Genomic DNA, 14,986 nt, shown 5'->3' with positions numbered 1-14,986 from the left:
CACTGCACCACCTAGCTGCCCCTCAAATTGAGTTTTAAGATATCTAAGAGACATCTACTTAAAGATAGCCAATAGCGAATTGGAGAGGCAAGGATAGAAGTCAGCAGAGAGGGCAACACTGGATAAGATCTGAAAAATCATCAGCATAGCTATGATAATCCAATCCATAGGAGATGTTAAAGTCAACAAGTAGAGAGAAGAAAAGAAGAAATGATGATTCATAAGATTCCTGTGAGAAATCTACCAATAGTGGACATTTCCTGGAGAAAGGTCCAGAAGCTTGTCTCTCAGATGGTGAACCAAATTGATTCCATTTTTATAAAACTGACTCCATGAGACCTAAGCTTCAATTTCTTGTAAATTCCAACTCTTTGCTAATCATGGGTCTAGAGTGACATTCTATTTCAAATCCAGGAAAGCCCACCTGCTCATCCATTACAAATTCTCAATAAGCTTACTCAATCTTGTCTTTTAATGCATACAAATCTGTCTCCCCTGTATTTAGGATCCAGTGTCAATCCTGGCTCTCCTTTGTTTTGCAACTGGCATGTATTGCTTAATAAATCAATGTGCCTGAAAAGTTAAACTGTATCCTTAGTTATTTCAGGTTTCACCACCACAATTGGTGCTGCTATCTAGGTTGAAAGATAGGACCCAAACCACAAGGAGATTCTTTCAGAAAAATTCAATAAGATAATTTGATTAATCTTTCACCTTGGGGCTTCACAAAAGACTGTCCTAGTTGTTAGATATCCTCCTACCCTTCCTCAATTTCATTTTTTCCAGACTGTTTGCTAGGGAAGGCAAACCCTATTCATCGCATGCTGAAAAGGACTGGAAAAGCTCCTATGTCACTGGTAAAGGAAATCCCCATACTCCTCAGGAAGGTTAATTCCTACACTGCTGGGGAAGTAGATAGTCCCATGAAATTCCTTTTTTCCTTTTATTTTTTTCCCTTACTACATATAAACATAGTTTCAACATTTATGTTTTGATTTTTTCCCCTCCTTCTCTTCCCTCCTTTCACCCCAATCAATGTGATACAGGTTGCACATGAACAATCATGCCAAATATATCTCCATATTACTTATGTCTTGAAAGAAGAATCTGAGCAAAAGGGAAGATCACAAGAAAGAAAGTGAAAATCATATGTTTCAATCTGCATTCAGACTCCACAGTTCATATCTGAATGTGGATAGCATTTCCTGTGACGTTCCTTTGTAGAAGTCCCCCTCAGGTAAATAAACTGGAATAATCCTCCATACAGTTGGGGAAGTTCCCTTGGGAGAAATTATGGGATCCAGGAGTAGCATCCCAAAGGAAATTCCTCTAGAAAAAATGTCTTTTGGCATGAGACTGGGGGAAGAGTATACTATTAAGTTGACAACCCCTTAAGGAAACCCACAGAAGTGGAGAAGAGGGCTAAAAGCTAGAGTTCTCAAATTATGCTAAAATCTATATAAATCTAAATGCCTCAAAAAATTGGCCTGAAGAAGGAACTTTTAATTGCAGCAAATTAAAGGCTTTATTATTAGACTTTCACTAGAAGATAAGGAGACTTTTAAGTATTTTTTGCATTTTAAAGTATTATCTGAAAACTTGAAAAGAGGGTTTAAGCAAAAATAGAAATATCAAGTAGTGTATCAAAACTAAAATTTGCATGTTTTTGGTTTGGAAAACCAAATTTAGGAAGTTGTACAAAATTATATTAAGTCTTGTTACTGGCAGATTTAATCAGAATTACCTAAGAATCTCTATAAGTGATTTGGACCCAAAGAGCAGTGCCTCCTTCAGAGTTGTTCTGAGAATGAGGTCTATTATAATATGTCTAGAGAAAAATCCTTCCCAGGAACAGACAACTACATGGGACATTTTGAACTCAAGATGTCAACGGTGATTAAATAGACACTTAAACAGACATTAAATAGTGGATTACTAGGATACAAGGAGACTTAATGATATTAAGTTTTGATTATTGTTGTATTGTTTTAGCCTTTTGTTTCATGTTTAGTGACATGTCTCTCAAAATTGATTGCTTGTGATTTCTTGTGAGCAATTTGACCTATCGTTCGATTGTTTGCTTTTAGTGTTTTTTAACAAAGTTTGTTTATCATCATTATTATTCTTACACCCTGAGTTTGTTGTTGTATTAAGCTTTGAGAAAAGATGCTTCCCAGAGGTCTTTTCTTGATACCTAATGTTGACAGTGAGAATAAGCACATTAGAAATACTTTACAAATCTGGTTTATATTTAAGTGAACCCTGGCGAGTAGGTTAGCTCCTCCTCCAAGAAACAAAAGGGGCAACTGAAAGAATTGTGCTAATTATGTGAAGCAAATTGATTTTGTATTATAAAATGGACTCGATTTTGAGACTTAAGTTTCATTTTACCTGTTTGTAATCCTGGGAATTGAGTGACATCTTGTTTCTCAACCAGAATAGTCTACCAGCTCACCTTCCCCCCTCCCAACTCTTGATAAGATTATAAAATCTTATTTTTAATGCATTTAAATCCATTTCCTCCTGTACATAGGGTGTAGTGCAAGGCTGAAAAGGCCTGGTCCTGAATTGTTATGCAATTGGCGTTCACCACTTAATAAATGAATATGATTGGAAGCTTGAACCTTTGTTTCTTCAGTTATTTCAGCAGGAGAGAAGAATATCAAGAAAACCTAGGGGGCAGCTAGGTGGTGCAGTGGTTAGAGCACTAGCCCTGGAATCAGGAGTACCTGAGTTCAAATTTGGCCTCAGACACTTAATAATTGCCTAGGTGTGTGACCTTGGGCAAATCACTTAACCCCATTGCCTTAAATAAAAAGTAGGAAAACCTAGAAAGAACATAGTATCAAGGAGAAGAGGGTGTTTGACAGTTTCAAACACTGAAGAGAGTTCAAGAAAGCTGTGGATTGAGAAAAGACCATTCAGTTTAGCAATGAAGAAATCATTAAAGTAACTTTGGAAAGAGTACTATGAGTTAATAGAAAGACTAGAAGCCAGACTGTAGAGAATTAAGAAAGTGAGAGAAAATAAAATGGAAGCACTGTATGCAGACGCTAAAGCAGAGAAGATATGAGATGCAACCTAGCAGGGAAGGATGATCAAGTGGAAGGATTTTTTGAGGATGAGAGAGAGACTTTGAGAATGTTTTTCAGCAGTAGGGAAGAAGTCAGTAGATAGGAAAGAATGATGATGATAAGTGAGAAAATGAGAATGATAGAAGGGACAATCTGCTAGAGAAGGAGGGATGGAATGAAATGACTTATGCATGAAGAAGTATTTGCCTTCACATCTTCATGAGTAATAGGGTGAAGGAGGAGATAATAGCAGAAGTCATCTGAGTGATGAGAGACTATGAGAAAGAGAAAAGATGGAGTTTTTGGTGAATAGCCTCAATTTTTCAGTGAAATATGAGGCAAGTTTCTCTATTGAGAGGGGAGGGGTAGAAGGAATAGTGGAGGTTTGAGGAGAAATGAAAAGGTTTTCAAGAGTTGTTCTGTTGATTGTGAGAATGACTTATTTGGGGAGAGGTAAAAGGATTGCCTTGTAGATGTCTGTGTTGAGATTATTCAGCATAAATTTATAGAGGATGGACCCTGTAAGCATGGCTTCGTGAATGTGTCAGTATACGCATAATACAAAAAGCTAAAGGGTGTCCTGAAAAGAAGACCAATTTTCATGTCAGAAGTTCAAATCCTGGCAGTTATTTACTACATGAATCATTTTGGGCCACTCTATGGACCTCACTTTTCTCCTTTGTAAAATAAAGAGAATGTACATCATAGAACATCATAGAAACATCACAGAAACAAGAGATGGAAGGCACTTTTAAGATCATCTAACTTATGAGCTTCCAACTCAATGATTTACTCCCAAAAGATAATACATTTCCCATCCACTTTGCTAGAAAATGAGATAAAATTATCTCTGAAAGAAAAAAAAAGTTGCAAAATCATATTCTGTGCTTCTTTTTCAAGTTTAAGAAATGTAGGGGTGACTAGGTGGCACAGTGGATAGAGCACCAGCCCTGAAGTCAGGAGTACCTGAGTTCAAATTCAGCCTCAGACACTTAACAATTACCTAGCTGTGTGGCTTTGGGCAAGTCACTTAACCCCATTTGCCTTGCAAAAAAAAACACCTAAAAAAAAGTTTAAGGAATGTTTAAAAACTTTTTAATTGTTTTAGTATCTACAATGCAAAATTAAATATTAGATTTCAAAAATTTACCCAATAAATAGCAACATGTTCTTGAAGTGCAAAATCAGTTTTCTTAAATACTTCTTTTTTAATTAACCTAAATTTAGGGGGCAGCTAGGTAGTGCAGTGGATAGAACACCAGCCCTGGAGTCAGGAGTACCTGAGTTCACATCCGGCCTCAGACACTTAATAATTACCTAGCTGTGTGGCTGTGGGCAAGTCACTTAACCTCACTGTCTTGCAAAACAAAAAATTTGTTCTATAAACTACAGTAATTAAAAGGTATAGGAAGTCAGGGAACTTATATAACACATTGATAAATAGGTATAGATGAAATGAATAATTATTCTAAGAGATATTACTAAGATTATGCTTATTGATGAGCTTCCTCATAAATTCCTAAGTTTTGCAATAAATCTATCTAGTTATTTCTGGAGATTCTCTATCACTGTACTAATCTATAAATTCCAAGAGGGCAAGGATCATAGTTTAAATCAAGACATTTATCTTTCTAGGTTATTGATATAGTATTCTGCCAATAGTAGGTATTTAATGTTTGTTTCTGCATCCTTATTATATACTTCAAGAAAATATGATATATACATAGAAAAATAACATTACTAATCCTACTTTGATAAGAATCCAATTTTTTGTAAGCAAAATTTAAACATTTCATAGTAATTCTTTACCTGATTATTACAGTTGCCAATAATGAGTGCATCAGCCAGAGTCAGCTGTCCTACAATCATCCCTTGCTCCAATAAAGGGGCCCCTGCTTCAGCCAATCGGTTAGATGTGATAACAATGGTATTGTCATCATTTAAAACCATGACTGGATCTGCCTAGAAAAAGAAAAAGAAAAATCAGAAGTTAACTATACAAAGGAAAAAATTTGTTTTTGTTTGTTTTTTTTAGTTTTTGCAAGGCAATGTAGTTAAGTGGCTTGCCCAAGGTGCCACACAGCTAGGTAATTATTAAGTGTCTGAGGCCGGATGTGAACTCAGGTACTCCTGACTCCAGGGCCCATGCTCTATCCACTGCACCACCTAGCTGCCCCAAAAAGACTTTCAAAAACAACCAATTAGGCTTCTTTTTTTGGTACAAAGACATACACATTACAGATGCTTTAAATGGTAAATGTACATACACATGCTTATATAAAAACAAGATACAAGCAACTGAGTAAGCTAACCTCAATAAAGGCTGCAACCTCCTGAAGTACCAGGTTCCACTCCACCTGATCTTCAGTATTAAAGCGATGAGTATAATCTTCAATTTCATCAGAAAGTTCCTGATTTTAAAAATCCACAAAGAAAGATTGCAGACAAAAGAAATTTAGTAGGAAAAGTACTGAACATAGAATAAGGACATCTCAATTCAAGTTTCAGCATGACATCTTACTAGGTGAGTGACCATAATAAACAAATCACTTTATTTCTTGAAGACTGTTCCCTCATCTTTAAAATATATAAAATACTAATTGTAGTACCTGTTTCACAAGATTGTTGGTAGACTATATAAAATGATGTGCATAAAACCTCTGTAAATTCTAAAGCATTATGTGAATAATAAGCCATTATTAGGATTATTACTTCAAGTTATCAATGATCTTATTGGGATGCTTAGTACTTGTAACAATGCAGATAATAATTTTCATTATTATTATCAGTAGTATTAATTACTAAATACTCTAAAGTTCCATTCTTTCTTCTGTGTGGGTGTACCTCACTACCAATGCAGTAGCAACTATTATCACTAATAAAACAAATCAAATATGAAACTATCAACTAATGTTCCCAAAATAATCAATAACAGATAAAATAGTAATAATGAGGTTTGAAGTTCCTCATCATTTCAAAGTCCACATACCTTGACCAGATCCTTTACAACATCCATTTTATTGAGGAGAAGGCAAACCACTATAAATCTTGCATAGTATCGTAGCTTCTTAACCACCAATTCGGGTCTATGGCAGGAAAAGATAAAATAATTCATCAGTTTTTAAAAATACACATTTAACCATCTCTGTTTTCCATTGTATCAAGATGCCGGCTCCTAAGATGAAATATAACATAGTTTTTCCCAAAAATTGTCCTTTGATAGTATACTTGTGAAAATATTTGAACTGGTGAAAGATGGTGGTTTCATATATTCTGGCAGTTTTAGTGGAACAGACAGGAGTTGAAATAGATATGGATGGCTATGATACATAAAAGAAAAGAAAAGTATCCATCTTAACTTGTTTGTCATGGTGGGGTAATCTCCTGAACCTTAAGTTAGGTCTAGTTCTGAGGGGTGGAAAAAGACAATGTACTATGGAGGACAAAGAAAGAAAAAGAAGGCAAGATGGGATAGGCAGCATAAGCACCAGTAAAGGAGAAGAGGGCACTTATAGGAATGAAACAGAGGCCACCAGGGTAAATGGGGAATTTGAAATATGAATTGTAACAAAAACAACAGGCAAGGTTTATATCCTACTTGACCGAGAACTGCAAGCTTGCAGGGAAATTTGATTTACCTAGAGATGAAGTGAAATTGAAGGAGTATTTCCTGGGTTTAAGAAAAATAAAAAGAAGCTGAGGAGATCTATGATCCTTTGAACCTGTACAAGTAAAGGTTATTTGAGTGAATGACAACGAGGCAACACCTGTGCATGCTTATAGTTGGCTTCTTACAGATTTATACAAGATGAATAGATGTGAGTTTCGCTTAGCATTTGTATTAAGATATGTTTTTTTGTGAACTGCACAGCAACTGGCAAGTACAAGTTGCAATCAGTGCTTAAAGTACAAGGCATTCAAGTTACTTTGAAAGCTGGAAGAGAGGTAAGAACACAGGATATAAAAAATGATAAGGAAAGCCGGATTGCTGCAAGATGCGAATTAATCCTTTAGAATATAATGGTATAATCTCACATGCTAATTAGCATTGTTATTACATAGACTGAGGTGACTAAGATTTTATCCTTTCTCTGTCAGAAAATAATGGACTTTCCAGTGTTAAACTGAGATAGCTGAATTCATACTGTAATACTCATTCTAAGTATTATGCTATTTATTATATAATTTAGAAAGTCAGTTAATTTCTTTGAAACTCAGTTTCTTTGTTAAAAAATAATATTTTTATTATATAAGTACATAAATGTACATATAGCATACATAACAACATCTATGGTGTGAAGATAATATAAAATTATGAAGTACTCTGTAAAATGTAAAACTCTACACACACACACACACACACACACACACACACACATATATATGTATATAGTCATCATCAGCATTGTTTTTCCAAACGTTTTCATTTTCACATGATATGAAGGAGCCAAAAATTAAATTTCGTATATGTTCTTGTGTATTATTTCTATGAATACATATACAGATGTATACATTTACATATATATATATTCTGGAATCATTGTTCTATAACAATACTATGAAAAGGTTGAGACTAGGCAATGAAATGACTACATTAGATAACTCATATTTGCTCTAATAAGACTGTTAAACTTCAAAAAGTAGAGTCAAATTTTGTTTAAAAAAAAAGTAAAAGTAACAAGAAAAACTTTTGGTTTCAGATTCGGAGCTATCTCAAGAATTCTGAAAAGAAATATTCTTACCACTGAGTCAAACAAAAGTTACAGAGAACAGATTCAATTATCACATTAGTTTCAAATCTTTCCTCTTTTTTTTTGACAGAATTTAAAGTTATTCAGATGAACATAAAAGTATCACCAAAATTTGAGCTTTTCTACCTGATTTTGTCATATTATTCAATTCAATTAACAATAAACAACTACTCTGTGTGATAAACTCAGGTACAGAAACTAAATAAAGTGTACTTTATGAGTGTTAAAATACCATATTTATAAACTGATAGGTATTGTGTTGCTTCCACCATACCTGTCCTCTTTACTGACTTGAGAGTAATAAGACCTCTGTCTGATTGCAGAGTAGAAGGAAAAGGCCTCATTCAGATAGCTGGTCTCAGATGTACGCAGGCTGTAGGAGAAATATATCATCTTAATTTTCTATATCTAGGGGTATCTCAAACTCTCCAAATATACAGGTACTTGGTTCCTCTACTGTCTATTAAAATATGGGAGCTTCTTTTCTACACTATAATCTCCTCAACAGTAGGAAGCACACATTTTTGAATTAAGATTTCAGTTTAGCATAAGAAAAACTTTCTAGAAATCAGCAGTGCACCAAAATAAAGTGGGCTGCTGTGGAACATAATGAGTTGTTTTTTTTATCCTCAAACAAGCTGGATGACCATTTATTGGAGAAGTTGTAAATGGGAATTCATGCTTCAGTTATGGGTTAAACTAAATGGCCACTAATGCTATAAGCATAAATGTTAAAAAAAAAAAACCAACTCCAAAATCCAAAACCCCAAAAAACTTTCCTACTATATCCAGAACAGTGATAATCATGGTAAAAAGGCAAACAAAGAAAGCTTGTGTTTTGGATCCTTCACCTTCATACTTTTCGAGATATGTGCTTCCTATTTATGTCACCCAATCCAAATACTGAAGGAACAGTCTCATTTCGTCTCCTCATCTTATCTCTCTCTCTCTCTCTCTCTCTCTCTCTCTCTCTCTCTCTCTCTCTCTCGCAAGGCAATGGGGTTAAGTGGCTTGCCCAAGGTCACATAGCTAGGTAATTATTAAGTGTCTGAGGCTGAATTTGAACTCAGGTCCTACTGACTCCAGGACGGATGCTCTATCCATTGCGTCACCTAGCTGCCCTCCAGTCTCATCTTCTTAACTAGTCCCATTGTAGTACTTTAACCAGGCCATCCCTTCCTAGACTTTTTTCAGTCTTCATTTCTTATAGCATCATAACAATAGGTCAATACATTTAATATACCACTGGTTTTTAATCATTCCCCAAATTATCCTTTGCAACTTTTATTAGTAGTAAAAAATAATGAAAATTTTAGTGTATAGGAAATTTTTCTTTATGTTTGATTTAGGATATTCTTGGGAAATACACATAGAAGTAAGATCTCTAGATCAAAGAGTAAGGACATTTTAGTCACTTTCTTTGCACAATTTCAAATTGATTTCCAGAACATATAGACCAATTCATCTGTGTCCTTTAAAGGAGGAATCAATAAATCTGTCTTCACATGGCCCTTCCAACTCTGACTGATCCCCTTTCTCATTTTTATTGTTTTGCTAGGTAAAGGATGGAACCTCATGGTTGTTTTGATCTATGTTTTTCTTCTTTAAATTAAGTTTTATTTTTTTTAAAAGCAAAATCTCTCTCTCTCATGCTCCCCATGAAAAAAAAACCCATATACATTTAATCAATCAAAACAAATTCCTACATTGTACATCTTTAAAAAAAATTTTAAATTGTATTCTGAATCTTTCACTTTTCTTTCAAAAGATAGGTAGCATGTTTCACCCTGAGTACTCTAGAATCAAATTTGGTCACTACACTGATCAGAGCTTAAAAGTCTTTCAAAGTCATTTGCCTTTACAATATTATTGTCATTACATAAATCGTTCTTCTGGTTCTGCTTGTTTCATTCTTCATCACTATTTCCAGTTTTCTCTGCAACTATTTCCTTCATAATTTCTTACAACACAATAGTATTCTGTCACATTATCTTATTAGGTCATTCCTCAATTAATGGACAGCCCCTCAGTTTCCAATTCTTTGTTACCACATGAAGAGCTACAATAAATATTTTTGAACTTGAGTGTTTGTTTTACTTAGGAGTGCTCCCTCCCTTAATATGATCTCCTTATATTCCTCTCATGTGTCCTGTGCGCATGTTTGTGCATGTGTAAGGAATCTTTTCTCCTTTGGTCACTTTACATGCCCCTTCCCTTATATTTTGTACACTTTTTTTTTTTAGGTTTTTGCAAGACAAAAGTGACTTGCCCAAGGCCACACAGCTAGGTAATTATTAAGTGTCTGAGGCCGGATTTGAACTCAGGTACTCCTGACTCCAGGGCCGGTGCTCTATCCACTGCACCACCTAGACACCCCTAGACTTCTAATAATATATCCTGATTATGTGAGATTATTTTTTTCTATCCTTCCTCCTCCAGTATGTTTCCCCCTATCTTTCTATTCTTTATTCATTTATTAAGACATAATAGAACTGTTCCTAAGCTCTCAATCTAATTATGCTCCCTTTGTGATCCCTGATGACAGGGTGAGGAAGTGAGAGAGGGACGCTATTATCATCTCCCCATATTTGAATGTAAACAATTTGACCTTTTTCAGTTCCTTATGTTTTACACTTAGGTTTACCTTTTTGTGTTTCTTTTGATTTCTGGGTTTATATACTTCAAAGCATCTGTGCAACTCCTCTACAATACAAATGCTTAGAAGTCCTTTATTTCATTAAAGGTTAATTTTCCCCCAACAGCAATATAATGTAAGTTATTTTTAGCTATAAAGCCCTTGTCCTTTGCCTTCTCAAATATTATTTCTCAAGTTTTTCATTCCATTAGTTCGGTGGTTATTAAATCATGTGTGATTCTGACTGTCGCTATTCAGTATTTGAATCCTATTTTTTTATAGATGCTTGCAGCATTTGTTCTTAGTACCAGAAGTTGTGGATTTTAACAATTTTGATATTGTTATTGGGGTTTTCATAAGGAGATTTCTTTCATGAGCTAACTGATGGATTTTTCTTAAATTTCCACTTTGCTCTTTGGTTCTAAGACCTCTGGGAAGTTTTCTCTTAAGATTTCTTGAAATAAAATGTCTAGACTTTTTTTTTTTATCAGAGCTTTTACATAATTCAGTAGCTCTTATATATCTCCAATTTCTTCTTCAGGACAGTAGTTTTTGCTATGAGAGACCTTAAATTTTCATCTACCTTTTTTCAGTCTTATATTCTTAAAGTCTCATGGATTAACAATAGCTTCTATTTGATTCATTTTAATTTTTAAGGAATTTGTTGTTTGGGTATGATTTTGTATTTCTTGAGTCAAGTTGTTAATTCCCTTTATACATCTTTCTTCTACAGTTCTCATTTCCCCCCCAATTTTTTCCCCCTCAAGTACACTCATTTTATTGATAAAAAAAAAAATTTTAAACTCTTGCTTTAATACTCCAATTGAACTTGTGAATTGTGGTTGAACTTGAAGATGTTTTTCTTTGAAGCTTTGCTTACAAATATATGCGATCATTCTCTTTTTCTGGTTTTGTACCTTGAACTTCACTGGCACCCATGCTATATTTTTATGGTCACATTTTTAAAAAATTCTTTCTTCTGAACTTCTTCCTGACTTTCGATTTTATGTTAGGGCTGGGCTCTGTGTATTTCTGGAGGGAATGGCTACTCTTGGTGTAGCTCTCCTGGGGTACTGAGTATTATATTATTACAAGTTCTCAGAAACAACTTGAGCTAGGTACCTAAAAACTTTCAGCGCTCCCAGTTTGGTCTGAGCTCTATAAGTTTCTGACTTAGGTCTGAGTCTGAATTTGTGGGATCACCTATTTGAAGTTTCAGTGGAATGATCCTGGAATCAGCCACAAATAGACAACTGGAAAATTCTGTTGATTGAGAGTAACAAAATTATAGGCTCCTATTAAATCTAAGACTCCTTTTCTGGTCATTTCTATTACAGGTTTCAGACTGGGTTGAAAGCTGAAAGTGAGAACTCTACTTCACTCCAATTATATCCTATACACAGCTGTTCACAGCTATGGCTTGCTTTTGATCTTGTTCCTTGCTCTGAACATAGCCCTAGGGCATGTAAATTCTCTTCATACTGGAATGCCACCCCAATGCACAGATTTCCTCCTTATGCATCCTGGGTCTGTTACCTAGAAAAGACGGTGTGCAACAGAGCTACACAATGGTGCCTTTTCCAGCACTCTACACAAGCTTAGCTTCTTCTCTGTGAGGAATGGAATCTCTTCTTGCCCTGGCACAAACACAGCCCCTGCTTATGACTGTTCCTACCTATACCTATCTCCAATGGCCACAGACCTCTCTATCTATCTTCCTATATAACAACTTGGACTAGAAAAAATAACTCATTGTAAAACTTTTTCATAAATTTTCCAATCAGAATTAGAATTTTGACATTTTAAAGATCTGTTTGGAGGAATTGTGAAAGAAAGCTCATGTTAATTCTTTCTACTATTCTTCTACCATCTTGATCTATCCCCTCCAATTTCTCTTAATATTAGTGATGTGGAGCAACCTTTTTATAATTGGTAATTATTTGCAATTCCTTTGAGACCTTTTGTTCTTACCCTTCTTTGTTAATTCTCTCAGGTTTTCTAAGTAAATCATCATGTCATCAATAAAAAACAGTCCTGTCTCCTCTTTCCCTAATTTATGCCTTAATTTCTATCTCTTAACCTATTGTTATCTCTAGCATAATTTCAACAAATGACAACAGGGAAAGGAGACATCCTAGGTTTTTCCTCTAGATAGTTGCTATATTCTAAAATAATCTATGACTTCCAAATGAAATTTTTTTGGACCTTTTTTATCTCTTTCCTCCATGATATTATTTTCATCTGGATTTAAACCTAATCAAAGTTAATGTGTTCAGTGAGTGTTAAATACTTTTCCCTCTTCATCAGAACAACCCTGGACTAAATGATTCAGTCCTTATCTATATTTTAGGAAGGAGACATTACAGTTTATCCAAAGGATGTAGACCAAGCCACTTAGATACGTGAAGGCTGCAGAGAGTATTATTGTCTTCAAGCATTTTAAAGATCTATTGTATAAGTCCTACCAGAACAGATTATATTTGTTTTGGTTAGGTTTGAGAAGGGAGAATTGAGAATAAAGAGTAGAAGTCAAAAAGAAAATTTTGGCTTGGGACAAACATTCTAAGAATCTGTCCATAAGGGGCAGCTAGGTGGCGCCATGGATGGAGCACTGGCCCTGGAGTCAGGAGGACCAGAGTTCAAATCTAAACTCAGACACTTGATGATTGCCTAGCTGTATGACTTTGGGCAAGTCACTTAACCCCATTGCCTTAAATAAAATTTCTTTAAAAATAAAAAAAAAAAAAGAATCTGTCCATAAGAAGAATTAACTATTTCGGGTATATAGGTGACTTCTATTCAGGAGTAGGTTAGACTAGATATTCAAAGATTTTTAGGGTTCTTTGGGAATTCTGCCAATCATTTTTAGAATTTGCTATTTTCTTGGGTTCTGAGTTTCAATGACTCCCAAATGAATAGTTTGGTAGATTAACAATGGAATTTTTTTTTTTTTTGCAAGGGTTAAGTGGCTTGCCCAAGGCCACACAGATAAGTATCTGAGGCTGGATTTGAACTCAGGTACTCCTTACTCCAGGGCTGGTGCTGGAATTTCTGAGACAATAAATGTACTCAAACAGTAATTCTAATTGTGAAAGTTGTAAGCAGAATATTTGTGGAGAAAATATTTAAAGAAAAAAAGGAAGTCAAAGTTTCAAAACAGTTTTGACAGCACTAAAGAGGGCTGGGTCTTAGTCACGTATTATGGTCTTTTGTACATTATAGGAATTAGAGAAAATCCAGTGTTAAGGAAATCACTATACTCAGAAATACTCAAACTTACCAATATCCTTCCTGAAATGGATTGTCATGAATCAGTGACAATATTCTAGATTGATCTAACTAGGGCAAAGCAAGGAGACTATCATCACTCTCACTGTAGATATTATGCTTTTCTTGATGCAGTACAAAATGCTGATGCCATCCTTAGGCTACAACATTACAGTACTGATTCCTGTTTGACCTTAGAGTTTACTAAATCCTCATGTCTTTTTAATATGATTTATTTATAACTACTTTATCTTGTATCTATATAGTTTATTTTTTAACTTAATAAATAACTAACACTGATAAATAACAGGTTCTCTAAAAGTTGGTCCCTTCCCTTTCCCAGATGCTACTGTTTTAAGGATAGAGTCAATTATAAAATGATATCACTACATTTCATCTTTTATTTGTTTGTTTGTTTGTTTTGGTTTTTGTAAGGTAATGGGGTTAAGTGCCTTGCCCAAGGCCACACAGCTAGGTAATTATTAAGTGTCTGAAGTGGATTTGAACTCAGATCCTCCCGACTCCAGGGCTGGTGCTCTATCCACTGCACCACTTAGTTGCCCCCCCTCATCTCCTCATCTTTTAATAAATACCTCATTACTCTGTAAGCTTGTTGTTTTTTAAAGATATAAGTATGTATATGTCTATATAAAACATATAGAAATGCATATATGTGTATAATTATATACAAATATAATTATACACATATAAATACACACATGTACAAATTCCCACACACTATTAGAGTTCCTGGCATAGTAATAAAACTTCCAGACTAATGAAAACTCATAGACTGAGATTATGAGCAGGCTCCTAAACATTACATATAGGTTTCCAAATATAATTCATGAAGTATGAAAATTTCCCAGAGACAATGGTGATTTGTAGTTTAGTGTCAGTCACTACACATCATCCCCATCTGTTATTTGTTTTCTAAGTTTTTACAATGTTCTGTCTGATCAGTTTCTCTTTTTCTATATTAGGAATCAAGGTTAACCCACACTTGAACTCCTATATGTTTTAATTCACTCCTCTCAGTATAACACAAGAGTCTATATATAAGTGTTTACTTACTAATAATGGTAGTAAAGCTGTCCAATCTTGGAAGCAATTTCCCCTATCTGCCACCGCTTCAGGCCATACCGATTATCCAAGACTTGACTATTTTAAAAAAAGGGGACAGGGGTGAGTAGACATGAGGGTTGAAGAATAGGGGAGAAAACACAAGTTTGCATGTACATTTGTTTTCAGAATTTTAC

The 14,986-nt window shown here is 34.8% G+C and overlaps 1 protein-coding gene across 7 annotated transcripts in view; it reads right to left on the bottom strand.

Moving 5' to 3' along the window:
* SCAI (suppressor of cancer cell invasion) overlaps positions 1–14,986 on the bottom strand; it is a 214,596-nt gene that overhangs the window by 56,818 nt on the left and 142,792 nt on the right. For all 7 annotated transcript variants that reach the window (XR_012473651.1, XM_074211586.1, XM_074211588.1 and 4 more), the window contains 5 exons: positions 14,802–14,888; positions 8,100–8,198; positions 6,064–6,160; positions 5,387–5,485; positions 4,884–5,036 (listed from right to left, as the gene is read on the bottom strand). Coding sequence is in view for 6 of the 7 variants with exons in the window: in XM_074211586.1 (XP_074067687.1) it covers positions 4,884–5,036; positions 5,387–5,485; positions 6,064–6,160; positions 8,100–8,198; positions 14,802–14,888 (535 nt within the window). In the remaining variant the exon portion in view is untranslated. The remainder of the gene's footprint in view (positions 1–4,883; positions 5,037–5,386; positions 5,486–6,063; positions 6,161–8,099; positions 8,199–14,801; positions 14,889–14,986) is intronic.

The sequence above is a fragment of the Macrotis lagotis genome, chromosome 1 (assembly GCF_037893015.1).
Source record: "Macrotis lagotis isolate mMagLag1 chromosome 1, bilby.v1.9.chrom.fasta, whole genome shotgun sequence".
In the NCBI taxonomy this organism is placed as follows: Eukaryota; Metazoa; Chordata; class Mammalia; order Peramelemorphia; family Peramelidae; genus Macrotis; species Macrotis lagotis.
The sequence above is the reverse complement of the archived record's forward strand: the minus strand, read 5'-3'. Positions and strand labels throughout refer to the sequence as shown.